This window comes from Dunckerocampus dactyliophorus, chromosome 19 (genome assembly GCF_027744805.1).
Source record: "Dunckerocampus dactyliophorus isolate RoL2022-P2 chromosome 19, RoL_Ddac_1.1, whole genome shotgun sequence".
NCBI classification, from domain to species: Eukaryota; Metazoa; Chordata; class Actinopteri; order Syngnathiformes; family Syngnathidae; genus Dunckerocampus; species Dunckerocampus dactyliophorus.
The window spans coordinates 14,505,521-14,528,849 of record NC_072837.1 but is presented as its reverse complement, the minus strand read 5'-3'; the positions used below and the strand labels follow the sequence as shown (position 1 = coordinate 14,528,849).

At 44.6% G+C, this 23,329-nt stretch overlaps 1 protein-coding gene across 4 annotated transcripts in view; it reads left to right on the top strand.

The window, feature by feature from the left end:
- Window positions 1–23,329, top strand: part of myt1la (myelin transcription factor 1-like, a) — a 44,705-nt gene that overhangs the window by 6,048 nt on the left and 15,328 nt on the right. For 3 of the 4 annotated variants that reach the window (XM_054761575.1, XM_054761574.1, XM_054761576.1), the window contains exons 3-14: window positions 1,730–2,669; window positions 6,881–6,963; window positions 7,042–7,096; window positions 7,278–7,311; window positions 7,706–7,768; window positions 11,693–12,099; window positions 14,083–14,710; window positions 14,775–15,217; window positions 15,665–15,799; window positions 18,320–18,410; window positions 19,422–19,532; window positions 22,589–22,809. In XM_054761575.1, the coding sequence (XP_054617550.1) occupies window positions 7,042–7,096; window positions 7,278–7,311; window positions 7,706–7,768; window positions 11,693–12,099; window positions 14,083–14,710; window positions 14,775–15,217; window positions 15,665–15,799; window positions 18,320–18,410; window positions 19,422–19,532; window positions 22,589–22,809 (2,188 nt within the window). In that variant the 5' untranslated portion in view covers window positions 1,730–2,669; window positions 6,881–6,963. The remainder of the gene's footprint in view (window positions 1–1,729; window positions 2,670–6,880; window positions 6,964–7,041; window positions 7,097–7,277; window positions 7,312–7,705; window positions 7,769–11,692; window positions 12,100–14,082; window positions 14,711–14,774; window positions 15,218–15,664; window positions 15,800–18,319; window positions 18,411–19,421; window positions 19,533–22,588; window positions 22,810–23,329) is intronic. The other variant, XM_054761577.1, reaches the window with a different exon arrangement.

Sequence of the window (23,329 nt, the reverse complement as noted above, 5' to 3'; positions counted from 1 at the left end):
CTCTTTTTTGGTTTACATGTGAGAGTTGTGGTTGATTCTCATGGTGTGATTGTGGTTGATTCTCATGCCTCTCATGGCATGTTTGCCTTTCGTGTTTCCCAAGGCATGACTGACTGTCAAGGTTCTCATGTCAGAGTTGTGGTTGATTCTCATGACATTGATGTTATGGTTGCTTTGTCAAGACTCATGATTGTGGGGCAGTATTCTCATGGCTGTCATGTCATAGTTGACTATCATGGCATGATTGCAATTGATTCTCATGGCTCTCTTGTAAGATTTGACACATTTGCCTTTTATGTTTCTCATGGTAAGGTTGACTTTCCTGGCTGTCATGTTAAGAGAAGGGTTGAGTCTCATGGCTGTCTTGTCATGTTTGACTATCATGGCATGACTGTGGTTGATTCTCTCTTTGTCTTTCACGGTTCTCATGGCATGATTGATGTTCTAGGCTCTCATGTGAGAGTTGTGGTTGATTCCACGCCACCCAAGATTGTTTCTCAAGACTCTCGTGATTGTGGGTCAGTATTCTCATGGCTCGCATGTCATGGGTTTCTATCATGGCATGATTGCAATTGATTCTCATGGCTCTCATGTCGTGGTTGACTATCATGGCATGATTGTGGTTGATTCTCATGCCATGTTTGCCTTTTGTGGTTTTCATGGCTCGCTTGGTTCTCATGTCAGAGTTGCGGTTGAGTCTCATGGCACTCATGATTGCTTCTCGCTGATCTTGTGAATGTGCGTCAGTAATCTCATGGCTCTCATGTCATGGTCAACTCTCATTTTGTGGTTGAGAAGGTATCGTGTATCGACAGTGAGTTGCGTTTCATTTCAGACTTCTCTACTGTTGTGGTTTAGGTTAAGTTTCATGTCTCTCATGACATGAGAATGTGAGAAGGCATGAGAAGGCGGTGTGAAAAGATGGCAGTTGTAAAACTTGTAGAGCGTATGTGCAGTAAGGAAAATGAAATCAGTTATTATGTTCATGCAAATGTTATCAGTCATTTGTAATTTTAAAAAAAAGGCACACGCTGGCGTTCTGCAGCTGCGTCTGGAGGGATCTATCAGGGCAAAGTGCAGCGCTCGCCGCCCATGCACGCTGCCGGGGGAGCACTCGGCAGCAGCCATCTTGACGCGCTTATCTGGCTCCCGTACGCCCCCCCGCAGGCCAGGCTCAGCCCCGCTGTAATTGACTTTCTCCCACTGGAGGCTGCAGGCTGGTAAAAAAAAAACTTTAATAACAGCACACACCTACACACCGCAGACCTGTGCTGGGGCGGGGGGGGGGCAGATTCACACTAATGTGATTAAGTGTCAGCATGCTTGGAAAGAACCTTCTAGAACGTAAACATGACTTAGTCACAGTGCAGAGGTTGTTTGAACTGATTAAAGTGTTGTTTGGGTATGAATAAAAGTACATTTAATAATTACCTTATATGTGAAATAACAAACCTTTAACATGGTCAGCAGGGGGCAGCATTGTTTGGAACAGCAAAATGGAACATGTTTCTCTGCTAGCGTCACAGCCAGAACAGTGATGCTAGTCCAGATGCTAATGATGTTTTATTTTCAGCAGTACATACTGTACATCTTCTGTAGCTTTTTGAGCTTTCTGATGTGAAAAGAGAAACCTTATCCATGTTTTATTGAAGGAAGACTCTTCAAGTAGGTCAGTGTGGTCTCTTAAATCTCGCTCTACCAGCCTCTGTCTCTCTCTCTCTGTCCTCAGATTACTCCTGGCTGCGGTCAGAGGGAAGACGAGAACACAGAGAAGAGGAAGATGACGGGTGCTGCGATGAGGAGGAAGTTGAGGCAGCTCGACGACTGTTGTTGATGCAATTATTCCCATCCTATCTTTTCTGTCTTTCTTTCTCTGCTCTCTGTCCTTCTCGTCAGTCTCTCTATCACTTGTCGAGGCAGACAGCCACCCCCCACTGAGGGCGTACTGACATTTGTACCATGCTGGTACCATGCTGTGCTACTCTCAGCACTTTTAGATGTTTCGTCCTAGGAGGGAGTTTTTCCTTGCCTCTGTCGCTAACGTGGTTGCTGAACTTGGCATGACATGTTGTTAGTTAGCGCTTGAGACTTGAGGGGCATCCAAACTCCTAACAATTAGTCCAAACTTCCGTAAGTAAATGTACTTAAACGGTTCTGATTGGGTCCACAAATCCTAAAACTGATCAGGAAGTAGTTCTTTGTTCCCATTGGGAGGCTGTAGTGCACTAGCAGCACTGTGCACGTACGTGCTTGAGCACAGAGAGTGAGACAGATGAGCATGCGCGCCCCCGCTGCGTCCCCTGCAGGCACCACATGCGTGCGCGCCCCCGCAACTCACTGCGAGATGAGGATAAGGAAGAGCACGCCAGGGAGCTAAACCTTCTTCTTCTTCTTCTTCTTCGTCTTCTTCTGCTGCTGCTGCTGCAGTGTCTGATTCTACCATCTTCATCATCATTATCCTCCTCCTTCCTCTCCTCCCCCCACTGTGTCTGTCTGGCTCCCCCCTCCCTCTCCTCCCTTCTCCCTCCTCCCCTCCCTCCAGTGAAGGCATGGGCAGATAGCGCGACAAAAGGGAGAGAGAGCAGATAGAGAGACACAAGAGGACACATTCTCCATCACGGAGTAGAAGAAGAAGCACGGAGGAGAGAGTCGCCATCGTCGCTATTCCAGTATGTTTGCCTTTCCATCATCATTCCCTCACGTGCACGCGCCCCTCGCCTCCTCACATCGTCATTCCACACACATTCCCCCTTCCCGCCTGCAGTCAGCCGCGCCTGTGTGTGTGAGTCTGTGCGTGCGTGTGTTGAGGTGGCAGTTGTCGCGGATGTTGCAGCGTGCACGGCGGCGTGCATGCGCCTCCTCGGGGACGATGTTGGCGTGTTTGCTTGGTCTTGCAGGCTGAGACACTTTTCCTCATCTCTGTTCACATTCCTTCCTCTGTGGTGAGTTGATCCATCTTCACATTCCCATCATGTGTGTAACATGACAACACACTCATGTTCATGTTGACACTCACATATGTGATACGTGTATTGCTGTGTGGGCTACAATATTTACATAGTTTAATATGTCTGCATGTGACACTAGACCACTGACCTCAGATCTGCTTGTACCTTACTGGACACTTCATAAGGTACACAAAATAATGACATGCAACAGCTTTACAAAGATGACATGCTTGGTTTTTCAGATAACTGACAAGTGAACAATGTTTTATCTCATTAGACCTGTACCTAATGAAGTGTCTAGTGAGTGTATACTCCATCTTGTGGAAGTTGTGTTGTCATCCTCGTGCAGACTGAACTTTGTGGCACTAATTCACCACACAACTACGCTAAAAGTAAAGTTGCTCAGTTTTCTGTAAATGTCAATGCAGGTGGTCCACGTTCTGTTCCTATACTGTAATGTAAGTTAAGTTGCAGTGTAAGTCTGATCTTATAACTAAATTATACCTAAATGAACTCCTAATTAATTGACACTGTACACAGAACACATTAAATACAGTAATAAAATGATTCAATACATGAGATGAATGGGTAATAAAAAGAGAAGCCCTTGCTTTTAATTCCTGTGGTTGTCTGTACAGACCTTACTACTTTCATATAATATAGTCCGAGGCTAGTCTGGAAGGATAACCTCCTCTGCTCCTCCCAGATCTACTTGTAACAGCGCATGGAATCCATGACCCCTCTAGCATTCAAAAGCAATCAGGCATCTTTACTCATTCAATACAAAAGACGTATTTATATGTTTTTTTAACCTGAACGCTGGCTCCCAAAGACGTCTTTATACATCTTTTACGTTTTTTTTTTGTGCGAGAGGCAAAAAGAGGTGATGACGCAAGTGCACAATAAAAGAGGTCACTTTTCAAGCAGTTTTAAGCCATAAAAACGACCACGAGGTGGCAGAAGTGCATTTGATGAGAGCTCGGCATGGATCTTTTTGCATCATTTGGATTTGGGTTTGGATCATTGCATGTAACACGCTTGACAGCAAGAAGGAGGAAGTGAGAGAGCGTGGAGGAATTTAGCGTGCAGAAGGTTACGCATTGTAGGGAAATTTTAACACATTCACACATACAGGTTAGTTTCAAATGTCCGTCCATCCATCCATCCATCCATCCATCCATCTTCTATGCCGCTTCTATCCCAGCTGACTTTGGGTGAGACTGGTTGGCAGTCTAGTTCCAAATGTGAAAATTGTAAATAGTTCATGGTGTTATATTTGTAAATAAATTGTTATTTTGATGTAAAACAACCCTATTTTTGTTGTTTACTGTATGTTGTGGTGCAGTTGTTTAGATATTTGAGCTGTCGCAAAATCCAAAATTTTGTGTCAAAGTGAAAGTTATGCTTGAAGTGTATCTTTTCACAAAAAGCTGTTTATCTCCCTTTTTTTGTTGGGAACTGATATTTTCCTGAAACTTACCTTACTTACCTGTTCTACTGCTGATTACTAAAGAACGGAAAAAGGTAGAAACAAACTTTTTTTTCTGATGAAAGACGAGAGGCTAATGTTTCTTTTGGTAGGTTCCATGTTTATATAGCCAGAGAACAACATATTCTCTGTGCCTTGAAAAAACAGTCAAAATCGTCTGAAATGGCCGGTACCGAAGAGGTTGAATTTTGAAAAATGGCTGGGATTGAATGAGTTAATGATGGTCGCCACCGTCGAGTGGTTTGGACCAAAAGAACGGCCAATATTGGCCAAAATTTGTCGTTGTCGTTGTGTCTTTCCTTTGGCGCACTGACACTTGGGAGACGTAATTAAGTGCAAAAAGTTAACTGATAAGTGATGTTATCCTTCCTCGGTGTACCTGAGCAGGCACGTACTGTATCCTTCCGCCACGCACTCAAGGCACTTTCTTGCCACGCGCTGCGCATATTCTTCCGCCATACACGCTGTTACTCTTTCTTGAGCGAGTCTCGTGTTTAAAACGTCATGAACCGAGGACCACCTGTAGTGATATTTATCATGTGTGACACACTGCATGGTCGCACTCACTGCACATTCACTGTCAACACAATGCACACATGCTTGCATCATATTGGTAATTTTGGCATGTAGAATTGTATTTCCCTGGGAAAGTTTCATTTTAGTCTGTTTTTAGTCTGTTGTGTAAGAAGGCTGCTTTTAAAGAAGCACTGCAGTAAAATAAGAGAGTGGAGGGTTCAGAGGTCACCGTTGTTCACCTATAGGAGGACATTGCTTTGTTACGTGGAGCTAAATGCTGCAATACACCAACATAGTGCTTCACCAGATTGTGACTTTGGGTCCGCAATAACACAAATCATCATCCTGCACACACACACACACACACACACACACAAACAGAAAGAAAAAAACAGTTTGCTTATGTTTGTTTAGTTTTGTTGCTGCAGCGTGGCGCTGCACGCCACATTGTTTGTTTGCTGTCTTCCAATATGTCTGCTAGCATAAAACACACCTCCCTGTTCCTCTGCGTGTGTTTGTGTGTGAGGCTCTTGACCAGCAACTTTTAGCGGTGATTTGGTGGGAGTGCATGAAGGTATGGTAAAGCACAGGTAGCCATAGCAACAGGGCTGATGCTTAAGGCTGTGTTTGACTGACAGCTGAAACTGAGCTTGACTGCGTGCAAACACTGTCTCTATGCACATGCAAAGTCCACATGGATGATGATGTGTGTGTGCATGTAGTTGTTAGTCTGTGTGTATGTTTACACCGTGTGTGTGCGTGTGCGTGTGTGTGTAGGAGCTCTGCATCAGACTGTAGCAGACAGGCTGAGTGTCAGTCTGAATACTAAACAGTATGAGACTCCTCTTCACACCACGCTCTACACACATATAGAACACACACACACCCTAAAGGCCTTTTCTGCATGACAAAAATAGGAAATGAGCTTAAGAAAAACGTGCTGTCAACTAAATAAATGTGTAGTTTTTGTTTGTTTTTAGGTGAAGAGACTATTTCTATAAGATTATCTGGATAAAATACACCTTCTGACAACTTTCCTTCAAAACTTCCTGACAGCAATCACACACACGCGCGTACACACACACACACACACACACACACACACACATCGAGGGAGTGTATGCATCATGCTCAGTGGTACAGCTTCAAGGAAAGGAGGGGTTTCTTCTCATGGGGGTAAAAGGAGGAAGGGCTGGGGGGGTGGGATGTGTGATGTTGGAGCACGCTCAGTGGAGCGCTGGCCTCAGATGAACTCGGCCCGGCCATGTCGTCGAAGCGGAACGTGTGGGGGAATTTACATTTCTATTAGCACTGCTGCACTGCAGTCTGCATCACTTCTTCTTCTCCTTCTTCTTCTTCTTCTGCTACCTCAATGTTTGCTGCATGAAAGCAGGAGGTAGCAGTGCTGTGTTATCTTGTTATGGATGCCAAGTCAGTTGTTGCCATACGAATACATTTGGACTGCCACAGATAGATGGCGCTACTTTTTTTTTTTTCAAGATTTGCTGTCCCTGTTCTCCCTTGCTCATATACACATTATAATGAGACTGTCTGTGTGGCTTGTTGTTGCAACTCTGTACAGTAGATGGCGCCATAACTCTGCTTCTGAACACACCAAAAAGCTCAGTTTTACCCATCCACACACAAACACTGAGCTTGACTATTTGAAAATCTCATGGCCAACTATGCAAATGAGATGATGATGTCATCTAGACACAACCCATTTGTAACCCAACACCACATATAGATTGCAGTCACTGTAGGTTAAATGTGCAAAAAGAAAGTGATGGTGTCAAAACACCTGCGCGTGTTACATGGCCACCGCCTGACGTGATCACATGACCAGAAGCATGCGATGCGATGGCTAGTTGTGTGTGCCTGGCAGGCATCAAAGCTGTGACCTTTTGGTGTGCGTGTTGTGTTGTAGAACATGAGGAGGATGACTTTCTGAAGTTGCCCGCCATCCACACTCTCCAAACCTTCTCATCCAGGTCAAGGTGGGCCAACCAGGTACGCTCTTCATCGTCAGCATTATCACCATTGTAAGTAATCCCAATGTCTCATGTTGTGACATCACTTCCTGTCCAGATGGAGGTGAATGCAACAGAGAAACGCCATCGAACACGATCCAAAGGAGTGCGAGGTGTGAACCTCCTCTACACTGCTCTTTTAGCAGCCCTCTTCTTCCTCTTCTTCCTCTTCTGCTTCTGCCTTCTTGCTACTTTGTACTTCTCCTCACGTCTTCTTACTCGTCAATTCCACACAGTAGTTAATGTCAGCATGTTGAAGGAGTCACTCAGTGGTTGTTGTCTTGTTGTGTGAAGCTGTCGTGGAGGCCGTGACACAGGAGTTATTCAGGTATGAGACCTTTTACCTTTGTGGCAGTCGGCTTGTTCAGTGTGCTGCTGTTGTGTTGTGTTATTGTGCACTTCACACATTTTCTAGCACATCCTGTGTGTGTGTGTGTGTGTGTGTGTGTGATAAATATAAATGGAATATTTGCGTCAGTACAAGAGCCCGACCGATATGGGATTTTTGGGGCCGATACCGAAACCGATATTGGGGACTGGAAAAAAGCCGATAACCGATATAACGGCCAATATATTTAAAAAAAAAAGGGCATTGATTGATATATATAAAGGCTGAATGTTTGTGTTGGATCTCATTAGAAGGTGTACTGAGGCCAGCGAGTGTATATCCTTTCAAAAAGAACAGCGTTATCCATGTCTGTGTGTGTTTACATCCTACACAGCTGTCCAACGGCGGGTTGTGACGGTTCCGGACACGTCAGCGGCAAGTACGCCCGACACCGCAGGTAAGTAACACCCACTCAGCGTGTGTGTGTGTGTGTGTGTGTGTGTGTGTGTGTGCGCGTGCCCTGCAGAGGATGCACTGCTCAGGACAGCCTTGTGGTTGATGTTGTAGCTAGAGAGAAATAAGAAATTGCTGTGACTGTCAAAGTGTCCGGAACCAGAACTCTGATATGAACCAGACCAGTTCAGAACTTTAAAGGGAAACTGCACTTTTTGGGCAATTTTGCCCATCATCCACAATCTTTATGTGAGACATGAACACACATCTTTTCTTTTTTGTGTGTTCCAGAGATATAAAAAGAGGCAGCTAAGTATGCACGTAAGGGGATGCGCCTATAAAGCCTTCTGAAAAAACCTCCAAAAACATTACGTAAATGTGCCATTTACTAATGTGACCTGCGTATTAACCAAGCTACAGCGACATTGGGCCTCATTCACGAACATCTTCTTAAAAGTCTTCTTAAGAAGTGTACTTAAGAAGGCGCGGGTTGGAAACTGCGCCACATTCACGACACGTTCTTAAGTAGGGATAATCGTTTGCACCGGTGTTCTTAGGTTGATGAATGCCAACGGGGATGCACGTGCATGTGAGGCCTAATTTGCATAGGTCACCGCCTATTATTTCCTATATAAGGGCAAAAATGTGCCGTGCGCAAAAGGCAGCTGGAGGCCAAGATGCCAAAGCGCAAGGGCAAGACTGAGGAGCAGCTGGACAACAAATGAAAGAAAAACTTCAATTCTACAGAAATAGAGGTGCTTTTACAAGGAGTGACCGAACACAAGACCACCTTATTTTCACGTGTATCCACCGGTCATCAGGCCATCCAAAAAGAGTCGGCATGGAGCACCATTGCAGGAAACATAAATGCCGTTTCCACGGAGAAACGCACCACCGCAGAGGTTAAAAAGAAGTGGTTTGACTTAAAATCAGAGTAAAAAAAAAAAGATTGGACTGCACCGGAGGGATCTGGAGGAAACGGGAGGTGGGCCATCAATCAGAAACCAAACCATTTTGGAAACTCTACAAAATATTTACACAATTATGATGGAAAAATAAAGTCAAAATACATAGTGTGTGTGTGACAATTTATTTTTTCTGTGGTTACATTTGATTAGACGCTGCCTAATTAATACAGCAGCCCCGTGCTCTGGCTCAAGACATGGCTAGGGGCGCATGTCGTTATCTGGGGGTGCTCCGTGCGTAATAGGCACACCACGTTTCATGTTATGTAAGATGCAGCAGGCCATTATGATCCTGCACACCTGCAACAACAGAGAATCAATTATTTATCCAGTTGACCAAATAAAACATATTTGCAATGGAGAATTCCTGGATTAATGAGAGCCTTCACAAAGAATCAGAATGTTTGCCTCTTATTTTTTTGCCATTCCAAAGCATAAATAAACTAAAACCTAATATTAAGTACTACAAAACCTACCTTTTCTGGTTTGTAGAGCAGCCTTCCACCTGCAGTGTCCAAACACATCCAGCGTCCCTTGAGTATACCGATGGTGCGCTCCACGCAGGAGCGTGTACGTGTGTGCTTTTGGTTGTACATTTGTTCTTGTGGGGTCTGCGGATTATTATTAAACCGTTTGCGATTGAGGTAGGGAAATGGATGAATGAATTGGGATTTGATATATTTATCGATGGAGTATATTTTAGTTGTTTTGATGATAAATAATTGTGGGGATATTTTATTTGCACTACATTTTTTGGGATCAGGTTGCAAAATCCATCATGAGGGCGATTGCGCATTGAAAGTGCAAGCTGTATTTGTGCGTAAGAGTCCTCCTGAGTGTTCGTAGAATTTGTTCTTAGATCTAAGAACTGTGAGTTAAGAACATGTTTCGTGAATGCCAAAAATCTTTGTAAGAAGGCTTTACGAACACATTTGTGCGTAAGAACGTTTCATGAATGAGGCCCATTGTTATTGTTTTTGTTATTGTTGTTACACCGAAGAGGTATAGCCCGAGGTTGTCATGAACGTGCCTGTTACTACATGGTCACAGCATGTATACAAAACCATAAAACGTTGGAGGTTTTTGGAGGTGTTTTAATAGCGGGCTTTGTTGGCGGAATAGGTGTATCCCATTACGTGCATGAAATACCTGCCTCTTTTTAGCTGTTTTTATATCTTTAGAAGGCTGTGTTCATGTCTCACATAAGGATTGTGGATGATGGGGAAAATTTTTAAAAAGTGCACTTTTCCTTTAAAAGTAATTGTTATAAAGGTAAAAACAAAAACAGGCTATGTTGGTGATAGTCAGTTGTGAATCCTCTCTGATGGGAAAGTTCCCCCCTCTGAGTTGGGGGAGGACGGGTGAGGTTCTATCTCTTCTCTACCTTTGGCTGTCTCTCTTTACCTCTACTGCTCTCTGGAGGATGTCGCCATGGCGACAGCTCCGTGTGCATGCTGCAGTGTGAGGACCGGGAGGGATGCGGCCCCTCTGCCATGGCAACGGCGAGGACGGGACGTGAACATGGTGTCGCCCACATTGCGCTACCCTTGCCTCGCTGCCACCATCCAATCTCTCTTGCATTCCCCCATCCACACACACACACACACACACACACACACATACATACACACCCCATTTTGGCACTCAAGTGTTGCCACGGTGATGAGTGTCGGTACGTGACGTTGCCGGGGGCGATGATCCCATACCGTCTAACCTCAGCCTGCATCCATGTAATGACGCTGCTCAGGCTGATATCCTCACTTGCCTCATGCACACTCTGCAGTCACTCAATAAACAACATGATTATTTCATGCCATCTTCCTAACCTAACAAATTCTAAATGCAAGAATGAAGAGTGAGGAAAGAGAAAACGGGAAAACACATGAGAGCAGGTGTTTCCCTCCATGCAGTTGTTGAGGTGTATCAGATAGCAGGTAACCGTAGCAACAGAATGGTTAAATTGATTGTAAATATTGTCTGTGATCATTGTGAGTGTATGTGTCTATGGAAAGAAGCTAGGAGCTCCAGGCTGTATTTGCCACTATTAATATAGCACCCCTAAATCAATACTTTGACTAACATAGGAACATGCTACTACACACAGGCCTGTTAGCATCACTTTATAACAACACGTGATGATCCAATTCAGTACAGCATAATCAATCACAGAGCATCGCGTGAGAAATCCATCACCACCCTCTCCAGCACACACACGCACGCACGCACACACACTCCACGTAATTACCATGCACAGTCGCTCGCCCTTGCAGCATTCCCTCGTTTCTGATCTGCCTTAATTACTGCTGGAATTTTAATTGGCAGGAGACAGTGAGGTGGCCAAGGTCATGTGTGTGCGCACACACACATGCTGCCGTTTCTTTGTCTGTGTGTAATTCTTCACATGTACAAATATGAAGACTTGCAGCACTCGCTGGCCACTTCATTAGGTACACAAGCCAATGAGATCCAGTATAAAAAAAACTTTTCCATTACAAAGAGAATACTGTACTGTTACTTTTGATTGACACTGTCAGAGAGGTGTTCATGCAACTACGTATAGGTTTTTTATTGTGCTTGTACGTGCTTGGAAGTGTGCTGTATCGCCATATACTGTAGCTATAGGTTGAGAATGAAAAGTCAGCATTATTAACTTTGTGTGGTCTGTCATTAGACTGAATGTAAATGTGAATATTCTTATAAGGTGTGTAGATGACAGCAAAAGTCACATTTGCATCCCAGACACAAAATAAGCTCCTTGAAATGGAAATAAAATAATTGCTTCGCTAAAACCAGCATCTGGTCCTCAGAGCAATTAAAGCATAATTCCCCCATCACTTAATGACTATTATGGGATTTGTGTATTGAATAAGCTCCATTTTATTTGTTGTACTTTTTTGAAGAGGAGGTTTAGTGAAGAGCAGACATGACCGCAGTGTGACACGTGACGTCCTGTCCTTCCTCAGTGTGTACGGCTGCCCGCTGGCCAGAAAGAGGAAGGTTCTGGAAAGACAGCCGCTGGAGCCTCCTGCCAAGAGGAGGCCCTTCATCGCCTCCTGCCCTGCTGATGAGGAGGAGGAAGAGGCCTCCTCATACCCCAACTATGAGAACGAAGGCATGGAGGAGGAGGGCGAGGAGGGGAGGGAGCAAGGGGAAGTAATGGAGGAGGAGGAGGATGAAGAAGGTGAGAGGTTAGAGGAGGAGGAGTTCTCTGAGTACAACGAGGGGCAGCCTGAGGAGGAAGAAGAAGAGGAGGAGAGGGCGGACACAACAGTTGGAGGAGAAGATGATGACATGGGAATGGATGAGGAGGATGAGGAAGATGAGGATGAAGAGGAGGAAGAAGATGAGGAGCATCATCATCAGCAGGAGGGTGAGTAACATTTGTTTTCTCATTTCTCATTTATTTATTTATCCATTCATTTATATATTCGTCATCCAATCATTCAACCATCCATTTGTTCGTTTATCTATCCATCATTCATTCATTCCTTTATTCATCCATTTATACTTTAATTCATCATCCAATCATGTATCCATCCCTTTGTTTGTTCATCCATCCATTCATTCATACATCCATACTTACATTAATTAATCATCCAATCATTCAAGGCAAGGCAAGTTTATTTATAGAGCACAATTCATACACAAGGTAATAAGTAATAAGTGCTTACAGAAAAGAAGGGTAAAATCACTTCATAAAATCATTCCATAAAAACATAAAATCATTCAAAAATTATTACATAAAGTTCCACAAGTCATTTCATAAAACAAAAAATGATTAAAAATGAAGAGTGCAGATAAAATACTTTCAGTTGTCATATGCACAGTTCAATAGAAGTGTTTTCAGCCTGGATTTGAGCATTGCCAAAGTTGAGGATTGTCGCACATCTTCCGAAAGATTGTTTCAGATTTTGGCAGCATAAAACTGAAACGCAGCCTCACCGTGTTTAGTCCTGACTCTGGGCACCTGCAGGACACCACTCCCAGAGCTTCTCAGCCCGAAATGGTTTATGTGGCTCTAACAAGTCAGGGATGTACTTTGGCGCAAGACCATGAAAAGACTTGTACACAAGCAGAGCTGTCTATTCTCTAAGCAACAGGAAGCCAGTGCAGAGACCTGACTACTGGACTAATATGGTCATATTTTTTGGTTCTAGTCAGGACTCGATCAGCAGCATTCTGGATGTACTGCAGCTGTTTTACTGCTTGTTTAGAGAGCCCGGTGAGAAGGCCGTTACAGTAGTTTAGCCTGCTGGAGACAAAGGCATGGATTAGTCTCTCTAAATCTGGCTAAGACCCTATTCCCTTGATTTTGGCAATGTGTTTTAGGTGGTAAAAAGCTGATGATGTTATTGATTTAATGTGTCTGTTTAAGTTCAGATCTGAGTCCATAGATTTCTAACCTGATGATTAGGTTTTACAGAAAGAGTCTCAAGGGGACTGATAACACATTCTCTTTGTTTCTGTGGGCCAAAGATTTCAGTTTTGTCTGAGTTTAGCTGGAGAAAGTTGTTTTGCATCCACACACTGATCTGTTTAATGCAGTGACAAAGTAAATCTGCAGGACCATGTTCACCAGTCGTCAGTGACACGTAGATCTGAGTGTCGTCTGCATAGTTGTGGTAGGACACATTGCAGCTGCGAAATAGCTGGCCTAAAGGAAGCGTGTACAGATTGAACAATAGGGGATGCAGGATTGACCCTTGGGGAACCCCACAGTCATATTTGGTCTGAGACACAGTCACCAATTCCAGTCATCCATCCATTTGTTAATTCACCCATCCATTCATTAATTCATCCATGCATACATACATTCATCCAGCCAATATTTCATTATCCATCTATCCATTCATTCATCCATCCATACATTAGTTCATCATTCATCTATCCTTTTCTTCATTCACCCATCCATTAATTTATTCAACCATCCATTTGTTTGTTCATTCATTCATTCATCCATCCATTCCTTAATTTATCATGAAATCATTCATCCATCCAACCATATGTTTAATATGTTTATCATCCATACATTAATTTATCATCCAATCATTCATCCATTCAGTCATCCATGCATTTATTCACCTATCCATGCATTAGTTTTTTCATCTATCAATTCATTCATTCACCAATCATCCAAAATACACTGATTCATCTGTTCATTCATCCATCCATCCATCCATCCATTCATTCATCTATCCATTCAGTCATCAATTAATCCATCCATTTATTCATCCACCCATCCATTCATGCTCTTGTTCATTCATTCACCCTTCCATCCATCAATCCATTCATTCCATTCATTCATTCATTCATTCTGTTAAGGGAATAATTGTTTGTTGTTCCTTCCTGCCAGTAGACTACCAGCCTAGTGGACAATCAAAGCTTATTGCTGTCCATAAGGACAACAACAACAACAGTTGCACCCCCGGCCCTGGTCCTGGTCCAGCTCCCGGTCCCGTACTAGGTCCCTGTGAGGACTATGAGAACTATGACGAACTGGTAGCCAAGTCTCTGCTCAATCTGGGCAAGATCGCTGAAGACGCTGCCTACCAGGCCATGACTGAGTCAGAGATGAACAGCAACTCTTCCAACAGTGGCGGCGAGGACGAAGATGAGGACGACGCCAGCGAGCAGGGAGACAGGAAGGGCGATCTCAGTGTGGATCTGGACAGCGATGTTGTGAGGGAGACAGTGGACTCGCTCAAGCTTCTGGCACAGGGCCACGGCGCCATGTTGCCCGAGGACAACTACCCTGAAGGTGCCCTAATGGACGGCGGCCACGTCAACGGGCGGCCCGGCGTGGGCGGAGTCCAGGCGGAGGAAAGCGAGGAGGAGGTGTGTCTCAGCAGTCTGGAGTGTTTGAGGAATCAGTGCTTTGATTTGGCTCGCAAACTCAACGAGACACACCCATCTGACCGGCCCGTCCTCCACCACCACCTCCACAACCCTGTGGACCAGCAGGGGGCACTTCACCTCAGCAGGTACGCACACGGTCATGTGGTCGACATGGTCAACTGGGAAGTTCTTATTCCTCTGTCCTCTCAGGTACGACACCCTCCAGCAGGGATTGCAGGAGGATTCCAGGCCTGCGGAGCGCAGCTTCTCCGACATGGTGAACCTGATGAAGCTGGAGGAGCAGCTGAGCCCGGCGTCTCGAGGTTATCCGACCAGCTGCAGCCAGGAGGGCGACGAAGACACCACGTCCGTCGCATCCGACCGCTCGGACGACACCTTCGACATGGCCAAGGGCAATCTGTCTCTGCTGGAGAAGGCCATCGCCCTGGAATCAGAGCGGGCCAAGGTCATGAGGGACCGCATGCTCTCAGAGCACAAGCAGCCCAGACGAGACCACCACCACCATCATCATCACCACCATCATCATCACCATCGCGGCCATGGCGAGCACAGCCCGAGGCTGAGCAGCGCCGGCGAAGAACGCAAGTCCAGGATGCACCATGATGGCTTGAAGAGAGCGTTGTACCCTAAAGGTAGAGAACACATGCTGACCCCACACTGCTCTGACACACACTATTTTGATTTTGTTTTTTATTTCCTCGACAACATATTGACTTCTCTGCATACAAACTTCATGCATACCACAGTATTAAGAGTATTTTATGCTATCTGTGCTTGACAAAAATGATAAAATCATTGACATTGAGTTATTGTGTGAATGTTGAAGAGCATTAACACGTAATGAAGATCATTAACATATTATGATGCACCCATTCTTCTATTATATACCATTTTTGACACTCAGCTACTTCCACATTTCTCAAGCGATTCATACCATTCCAGCATTACAACACTCAAGCCGACAATTTCCCACTTTTGCCTTAATTTTCCGTACAGCCTTTCAGTTCAGCATTCCCACGCAATTGCTACACACATTTCCTTCTCTCGTTTCTCTTCTTATCATCCGTGTCTCTTTCCAGAATCTTCCAGGGGGGAGAAGAAGGAGAGCAAGTGCCCGACACCGGGTTGTGACGGGACAGGTCATGTGACCGGTCTGTACCCGCACCACCGCAGCCTCTCTGGGTGTCCTCACAAGGACCGTGTCCCGCCTGAGAGTAAGTCCCGCCTCCTGGACGCAACACACCACACAAGTCTGACAAGTCATTTTAGTCAGCCATTTGTAATATTACTATATTACAGTATTATTACTATTGTACTTCTATGTAGCTCAATGTAAAGTCATAAAATGACATGTCGAGACTGACTTCTGATGACTTGTTAGAGTACGAGTACAAGTTCTCCATCATGCATCCACCGTGCATGTTTCTCATTCAGGCATGAGGCATTTTGGTCCTTCTTTGAATGTGAAGAGAATGGGTGAAATATAATTGATTTCACTTAGACTGAGCTGTAGCATGGACGAGGTTGCAGCCTCATCTCCTTGTTTTCTTCCTCACACCTGCTCCATGCCTGCTTGTGGTGTCGCTGATGTTACGGCATGAAGAACCAGTTTCATCCACCTAAAGTGTCATTTCTGCATGAGAACCACCCGGTTACACTTTAGCCACGCACTAAAGTAGCAGGTAATACGAAGTCAATAACCAACAGTAAGACAAAGTCATAGATCCATAGGTCCAGAGATCCAGAGATCCATTTCACATAGCATGCGTTCGTGCTATGGGTTAGGTCGAATACTGTACTTGGACAGAACAAACACAGGATATAAATAGTTAGGGCTGTCAAAAATAGCGTGTTAATGGCGGTAACAAATGTATTTAATTAATTACATTTCATTTTTTAGCGTAATTGACGCATACACATCATGGCAAGCCACACCTCTCTGCTATGATAACAGACAGAGGCACAGTAGCGATCCCACAGAGTCACACAGAGTCTGACACTCTTTTATAGCTTTATTCTGACCTTAACACATCAACAGCAGTACAGTTCCAGGACCACATATGTATCTTCAACTTACTAACACGTCTCTAGTCCCTTAGTCATCGGAACGATACTTCCTCATTGTCACTAGATGACCGCGAAATGCATTCACGGATTCATGGTCGCTTTTTTGAAAAGCAGAATCTAGAGAGGTTTGAGTAGTCGCTAAATATAGCAACAAAGCTGCTACTTTGACATTGTCACTGTGCAACGCGGTTCAATCGGTTCAACTGGGTTGTACGCATGTGCAGAACGCGTCTTCATCTGGTCGGCCTATTTTTCGACAGTCACATGTTGGGTATGTGTAATCTACGCCATCCGTCGATCTATTTTACGGCAGCAAGCGTCCCCCCTCCACTCCCAAAAACCTTATTAAGATAGATAGAAATTTGAGAAATAACAACATAATCCATCTTTTTTTTCTTACATCATATCCATGGTGCAAGTGGACAATTAATAAGCACTCTTTTCTTTGTTCCATAAATTATTTTACGTTTTTTTTTGCCACTGAAAGATACACACAAAAGCATTTGCTAGGAAGATATGTTTGGATGGATGGTATCTCCCCGTTTAGAAAAAAAAAATGGAAAAAGCTGAATCCTCTAGATGAATCGATCATTGCACTCTACTTATGCTTGTTTACATTGAAATATAACTGCATTGTATGTGTTTTATACTATTTATTTATGTATGGTACATATAACCGCATATGACGTTTACGTCTGCGCTACGTGCATTGTGTAAGTTTTTACGTAACTTAGTCTTGGTGGATGTCATAAGACGATAGAAACATCCCCATGCTAAATGAAGTATTTTAACAAGAGCCACTTCTAAAATAACCTCCCAACATATTACATATATGAAGTATGGTTATTGACCATTTATGTTCATACATTAAAAAAAGAATAACTACCGCAGCACGTGACGTCACAGAAGTGCTGTCGTAAAAATGAGCAAATGGAAGTGATGTAGTACTTGCGCATGCGCGGGACTGATTGCGTTCCGGGTACGTATTGTGCAGTGACAGACAACACCGATCCCTCCTGCTACGTGTTTTTAATCTCTGGTAGTCCAGGTGCGTATGAGGTGTGTTAAGAAGCAGAGTTACGATGCCATCTACTGTATGGAGTTGGAACTACTAGCTACTTTCACAGACTGTCCCATTGAAATTTGTTAAGGAGCGAGAGCCAACAGGTATTGAATCTATTGAAATACATACGTGTCTGAATAATAAATCTCTTGGAAGCACTGTGTAGTATAGTTGTTTATAAGCAAATGCGGCTCGTGATAAAAACAACTATTCTTTATCTTCCCACACGTTCCTTTCCAGCGCTTCGCCGCTGCATATCAACACAACTTTTGCTTGCAGAACATTCTCATGAAATTTCATGAAGTGAAGAAAATGCAAATGTGTTTGTACTTTGAGAGGATGTCAACTTGTAATTCATCTTCCATTTCAAGACTTATTTGCCTCGAACATTTGACAAAGTCGAAAGCACTTAAGGCAAGTGGTTGTGCATGAATCACCAATGCCGTGCATGTCACACTGACATGCATATCATGTTGCTCATTTGCTTTAACGTTCTTCGTCCCGCTTTCGGCATGCTACGCTTCTTAGTCGCAGGATTCCTGATAACTTTCCTGTCTCCTCCTAACCCTCGCTGTCTCTCTCACCCTCTCCTGTGTGTCAAAAGTCCTTGCCATGTATGAAAATGTTTTAAAGTGCCCCACTCCCGGCTGCTCTGGACGCGGCCATGTCAATAGCAACAGGAACTCGCACCGCAGGTGAGTGAGCAGCCCTTTAGCCGGCCGCTAACCACTAGGTCCATGATGATGGCAGATGCAAAAGTCTTCCTCTTTAGCCCAGTCGCCCACCAACCCTCTGGCAGAACATGACATCTTCTCCTATAAAGCTAACATTGGACTGACTTAAAGCAGCTTTCTTTTTTTAGTTGGAAGCTCTAAGCTTTTTAAAATCAATTTTGATTGTAAGCTGTTGTAGTCTCTTTGCACAAAATCAATACACAACACATTTTATTCACGAAGGATGTTTCTTCCTTTTTGGCGGACTCTTTGCTAGCTTTGACACAGAAAAATGTGTTACACAAAATACACACACATCACTTCCTCAACCCAGTTGTGTCTTCTACGAGTTGAACATAAACCTGACCAAGCTGATGTAAACGTCACTAATATGTGTTGTAATGCTAGAATTCTAAAAAGAAACAATAAACAACGAGTGACATTTGCTGTGTGGGGAGGTGAGTCCGTGTATGTGGTAAACACACACATAAAGAGGAGTCATGCACGTACACACACGTGCACACGGGGTGTTATATGGCACAGCCCCACTGGGAGAGGGGAGACAAAGCGCCAGCTAGCTTAGCAGCTGTTAGCGAGCGGCTCAACACACGAGCTTTTATGTCTGGCAGTCACCATGGAAACGCCTGCATAGCAGCAGTGGCTGGTGTGTCACACAATGTTCACACTCTCCTATAGATGTTTAAACATACTGCAGGGCTGCTTGGCTCGCTGCAAACCAGCAGACATCTTTGTCTTTCCATTGATTTCACTAGGAAAGCTCTTCAAGGCTGGTATTGAAGTAACACTTGTTATATTGGTCACATTACTGATGCTGTAGGAGTCCTCTTAAGACAGCAAGTAGGAGGGAAGTTCCATTCTAAAAACTGATCTTGGGCCAAGCATGTTCAGTATAAACCACCTTTAACCATGTTTGCATGCATACACGTGTGCACAGTACTCTACCTAACCAGGCTGCGTGCCCCCCCTCCCCAGTCTTTCGGGTTGCCCCATCGCTGCTGCAGAGAAGATGGCCAAAGTGCACGAGAAGATTCACCCGATTGACAGCGGCAGCAAATCCAATCAGACGTCAGACCGTGTGCTCAGGTACCGTCCATTCAATACATTTTGGAAGGATGTCACATACACACTGAAGTTCATGTTCATCCCTCGCCACTTCGTGCTTCGAATTTCGCGGCGTCGCTCTATCACGGTTTTTCAAAAATATGTTAATTTAAAAATCCTGCTGTTTTGTGGTTGAATTCGGCCTTAGATTATTTTGGTAAAAATGCATATTTAAGCAATTTTTACATTTTTTTTTTTTTTGCAGAAATTAGACATTTTGAAGCCTTCAGAAGAGGCATTCAAAGATGATATGTAGTATTCCACAGTGGTCACTAGGTGTCAGTAATGTTACTGTAATGTTTGATCAATTTGTGTACGCCCCTCACTCATTTCCCCAGGGGAACACATTTACAGCAAGATGCACAGGCATGAGTCTTATTTAGGTCTTAAAGGAAAAGTGCACTTTTTTTCGAATTTGCCCATCATCCTCAATACTTCAGTGAAACATGACCACACGTCTTTCTCTTTTGTGTGCGTTCTAAAGAGAGAGAGAGAAAAAAAACACCAGCTCGCATGTGGGAGCTAACAATGCACCTAACGCAGTGCTTCTCAAATAGTGGGAGGGTCCCCCTGGAGGGGGCGCGGTGAACTGTAGGGGGGGGCGTAAGAGGCAGGGAGTACTTTCGCTGTTACTGCAGACCTGCCAACATGTACAAATATATCCACTCCCATATATACACTCCCATTTTGTTGCATTTCCCTGGTTTCCGTTTTGAGTTCAGTCTGCACAGCACAGATAATTAAATAGATATTATCAGTTTCTCAATAGTATTTCAAATCCGGGGGTAATGAAAACACTTCTGTCCCCTGGGGGGGCATGACAGAAAATAATTGAGAACCACTGACCTAATGGGACACACCTATTTTGACAATAAAGCCCTAAAAAAAACTCCCACAAAATGCCAACAATGTTCTATTTACATAACTGACCTGTATATAAACCAAGCTACAGCGACATTGTTATTGTAGCAGCTAACATAAGGAGCTATTTTTCTGGCGTAGTGACGCAGTGCCTCATGCCACTACTGAGGCGTAACGGGCCCACTCCAAAGCAGTGCAATAGGACACCAATAGGACACCAATCTGCACTGACCACTTATTATCAGGAAAGATATTCAAGATAATTTTCCCCCAAGTTTAGATCTGATGTGTTTTTGAAGTGTTCCTCTAATTTTTTTGAGCAGTGTATTTCACTTATACCAAAGGGGAAGGTCATTTTGTCCTTAATTTTACTTCAAATTCAAAAAATTAAAAAGGAATATGCTTATTTTAATATAATTTTTGCCTTGCTGTCTGTGACCCACCCAGAATGGATCCGTGACCCACTTTTCGGTCCCCATTCACCAGTTGAGGACAACTGTCTTAAATTGACTATTTATGCTACTGTCTACATTATTGGGTAATATGAGTGTAAAGGTGACACTATACACTAAACACTATAGGGGTGTTATGTCATGTCTAGAGGGCTCTAATAATGCTGAGTGTATTTATCCATCCATCCATCTTCTTCCGCTTGACCCGACCTTGGGGTCAGCTGCCTCCAGACTCCCATGGGCCAAAAAGGCCCGATAGGACTTGACGGCATCCCTCACCACTGGTGTCCACCAACGGGTTCTGGGATTACCGCCACAACTGGCACCAACCACCTTCCGGCCACAGCCTCGATTAGCCTCGACAATGGAGGCTCAGAACATGGCCCACTCATACTCAATGTCCGCCACCTCCCTTGGAACATGGTCAAAGCTCTCCCGTACGTGGTAGTTGAAGCTCCTTCTGACAGGAGGCTCTGCCAGACGTTCCCAGCAGACCCTCACAATACATTTGGGCCTGCCAGGTCTGACCGGCATCCTCCCCCACCATCGGAGCCAACTCACCACCAGGTGGTGATCAGTTGACAGCTCCGCCCTTCTCTTCACCAGAGTGTCCAAAACATGTGGCCACAAGTCCGACGACATTGCCACAAAGTCGATTGTCGAACTGTGGCCCAGGATGTCCAGGTGCCAGGTGCACATGTGAAAACCCTTATGCTTGAACATGGTGTTCTTTATGGACAAAAAGTCCAATAACAAAACACCACTCAGGTTCAGATCAGTGCGGCCGTTCCTCCCAATCACACCTCTCCAGGTCTCACTGTCGCTGTGAGCGTTGAAGTCCCCTCGCAGAACAAGGGATCACTCTCCAGTACTCTAAGGACTCGCAAAAGGGCGGGTATTCTGAACTGTTGTTCGGCGCATAAGCACAAACAACATTCAGGACCCGTTTCCCCACCCGAAGGCCAATGGAAACTACCCTCTTGTACAGTGAGTGGAATAAAGACCAACCCGTCTCAAGAGGACTGGTTCCAGAGCCCTTGCTGTGAGTCCAACTAACATCACGCACCAGCTCAGGCTCTTTCCCCTCCAGAGAGGTGACATTCCACGTGCCAAGAGCTATCTTCTGCAACCGAGGATCGGACCGCCAAGGCTCCCGTCTTCGACCGTCACTCAGCTCACTCTGCACCCGACCCCTTTGGCCCCTTCCACGAGTGGTGAGCTCATGGGAGGGGGGACCCATGTTATCTCTTCGGGCTGTGCCCAGCCAGAACCCATGGGTGCAGGCTCGCCATCGTGCCCCACTGCCAGGCCTGGCTCCAGAAGGGGGCCCCGGTGACCCACATCCGGGTGAGGGAAATCTTAGTCCAAAGTTGCGTCTTTTCATTGGGGTCTGTTGAGCCACTCTTTGTCTGGCCCCTCCCCTAGGACCTGTTTTTCATGGGTGACCCTACCAGGGGCGTAAAAGCCCCTGACAACTTAGCTCCTTCGATCACTGGGACACGCAAACTCCTCCACCACGATAAGGCGGTGGCTCAGGAAGGAGCAAGTGTATTTAGAAGGTCATGAACAGGTTTTCTATGCTCTAACTACAAAAATACTTTATTTATAAATAAGGAATACTACTTCACGAAAATTCACTTATCACTGTCATGGAACCAGTTAACCGCCACAAACAAGGGATTACTGTGCACGAGCATCATTGTAATCATATATTTTCTTTTGCAGGCCCATGTGTTTCGTCAAGCAGCTCGAGATTCCTCAGTACGGATACAAGAACAACGTTCCCACCAGCACGCCGCGCTCCAACCTAGCCAAGGAGCTGGAAAAATACTCCAAGACCAGCTACGACTATGGCGCCTACGAGAGCCAGCATGGAGCCTACGGAAAGAGAGGAATGCTGAGCAAGTCCCACCACAGCCGCGACACCTCCCCCAAGGGATATGAAGGTCAGTGAAATGAGCACACCCCCCTTTTTCATCAAGTAGGAAACCTCCACACTTTCTCTCAGGAGCTTAGTGATGTTTCATGAGGTACACCATTTGACCACATGCAATAGCAGGGTTTGCCCTGGTTTTACAGCTCCTCCACACTTACATTGCACAAGCCTTTATCATAGGAAGCTATATAAAGACTCCAAAATAATACGCCATGTCCAAATAAAGACGTGTCATTTAATGAATGCAATCCGCATGCAGTACAGAGAGCTGATGATCACTACAAACAAGACCATGTGGAGACACAAATGACATGCTGTCATGTAAATAAGATAAGACTGTTCAGTTAGTCTAATAAAAGAACAATGTATAGACATGTTTTATATAAAAGGTATCCTTGATTTACTTCTGTTGTGATACACTAAATGAAAAATAGCAATGGGGCCTAATCGGGAATACATTGCAATAGAAAATGTTTTTAATACTTATTATACGTCTGTGTAGGCTCTCAGTCGTACAGGAGTTGTCCATC